Below are 1,407 nucleotides of genomic sequence, written 5' to 3'. Positions count from 1 at the left end.
GACACATCCCAGTTCCAAACATCTAGGTTTGTGCTCCCCACTTTAGTTACATATTGCCTTGCTTTACCCCCTTTCCATGTCCTCTTGCCCAGCAGATAGTGATGGAGTGACCAATGGAAACAACCCAGATGAACAAATACTCTATGGCCTATCCTTGGCTATCATTACTTTCTTTCAAGTGCCAGTCTCACCATCCATTTTATATGCCAGAAGTCTTCTTGGTATATGCTAATCTTTAATCAACCTGGTGTCATTATCAAAGGTAAGCATGACTGCACGAAGCACTTCAAAGTGCTTAAAAATGTATTGTTTCATCTGTGGACAGTTGCACAATTCTTGGTGCACCCCATGGTTGGAGCACTTCAAAATCACCAAGACTGCATGCGGTAGTGTTTCTTTCCAGTACTTGTTTCCTGCAGAGTTACTTTTGGAGCACTTCAGAGGGCATGTACATCTGTCTGCCATGCCCTTTTGAACCATTTAAAATGCCACATCAGTCTACAACCCATGTTTCCTAGTTGGTATGTTCCATGGCATGTTCTTTCAGTTGGGAGCAAAAGAAACACATTGATTGAAGCTGTAAGGTCAACAGACATTGTCTGGGGTTGTGGTGGGTGAATACTCAATGAAGCTGTGTAAGAATTGCAAGAACACCTTTGTCCAGTTCCCAATCTCAGTGGTCCATGGAAAAGCAATAGCATGAATGGAATCGTCTGTTATCTGCATCAGATTGGAGCTGCACCAGGCGCTCCACCCTGCGATCTAGCCTCAGGGAATGGGATAAATAGAGCACGGCCCTCTGAACTATCTAAGTTTCTAAGGGCAGCTTGTCTTCAAAGTCTTTCCATTTTGCTCTCTTCAGACAATTCTTATGTTTTGCAGAGGGAAGGCCGGCTCTTTTCCTGTTCCAGCTTTGGTTATTACTATTTCATCTGCTTCCAGAGTCTTTTCTGGGACCATAGTAACAATAATACTGGCTTTAGGGAGTAAGGACAGTCACACATCTCTGCCTGGTCTGATCCGGGCTCTGTACCTAGGAAAAGCTGGATTCAAGTATGGACTTGAGTGACAACGGAAAAGAACTTCTTTCCACATAGTGCACACAGGACAGCACCACACATTCTGCCTGATTGTTAGCCTTCTGCAGAGTAGCCCAGTGCTGCGCTAGATGTGGGTCTGGTTGAGGTGTACTTGAAAGTCCAGCTGGTATTTTCTGTGACTTGCCTTCAGGAGCTCTGTCCCCTGAGTGCAAGTCAAAACAAAGCCAAAGCTACCACACTTGAGACCCTTTTTTAAGAGACAGGAAGAGAAGAAAAGATTCTTTGCCAGGCCATAATTCCAGGGCCGCGGAGTAAGAACCGGGTTGACCTGCTGTCCGACCCGGGACTTAGAAAAATTTGGAGGCGG

The 1,407-nt window shown here is 45.3% G+C and overlaps 1 protein-coding gene across 1 annotated transcript in view; it reads left to right on the top strand.

Moving 5' to 3' along the window:
- Window positions 1–210: 210 nt before the first annotated feature.
- COL18A1 (collagen type XVIII alpha 1 chain) overlaps window positions 211–1,407 on the top strand; it is a 161,776-nt gene continuing 160,579 nt past the window's right edge. The window contains exon 1 of the mRNA XM_019553636.1: window positions 211–262. Within this exon, the coding sequence (XP_019409181.1) occupies window positions 226–262 (37 nt within the window). The 5' untranslated portion in view covers window positions 211–225. The remainder of the gene's footprint in view (window positions 263–1,407) is intronic.

Source organism: Crocodylus porosus, unplaced genomic scaffold, assembly GCF_001723895.1.
Source record: "Crocodylus porosus isolate Cpor-Errol unplaced genomic scaffold, CroPor_comp1, whole genome shotgun sequence".
Classification (NCBI taxonomy): domain Eukaryota; kingdom Metazoa; phylum Chordata; order Crocodylia; family Crocodylidae; genus Crocodylus; species Crocodylus porosus.
This window is presented reverse-complemented; position numbering and strand designations above follow the sequence as displayed.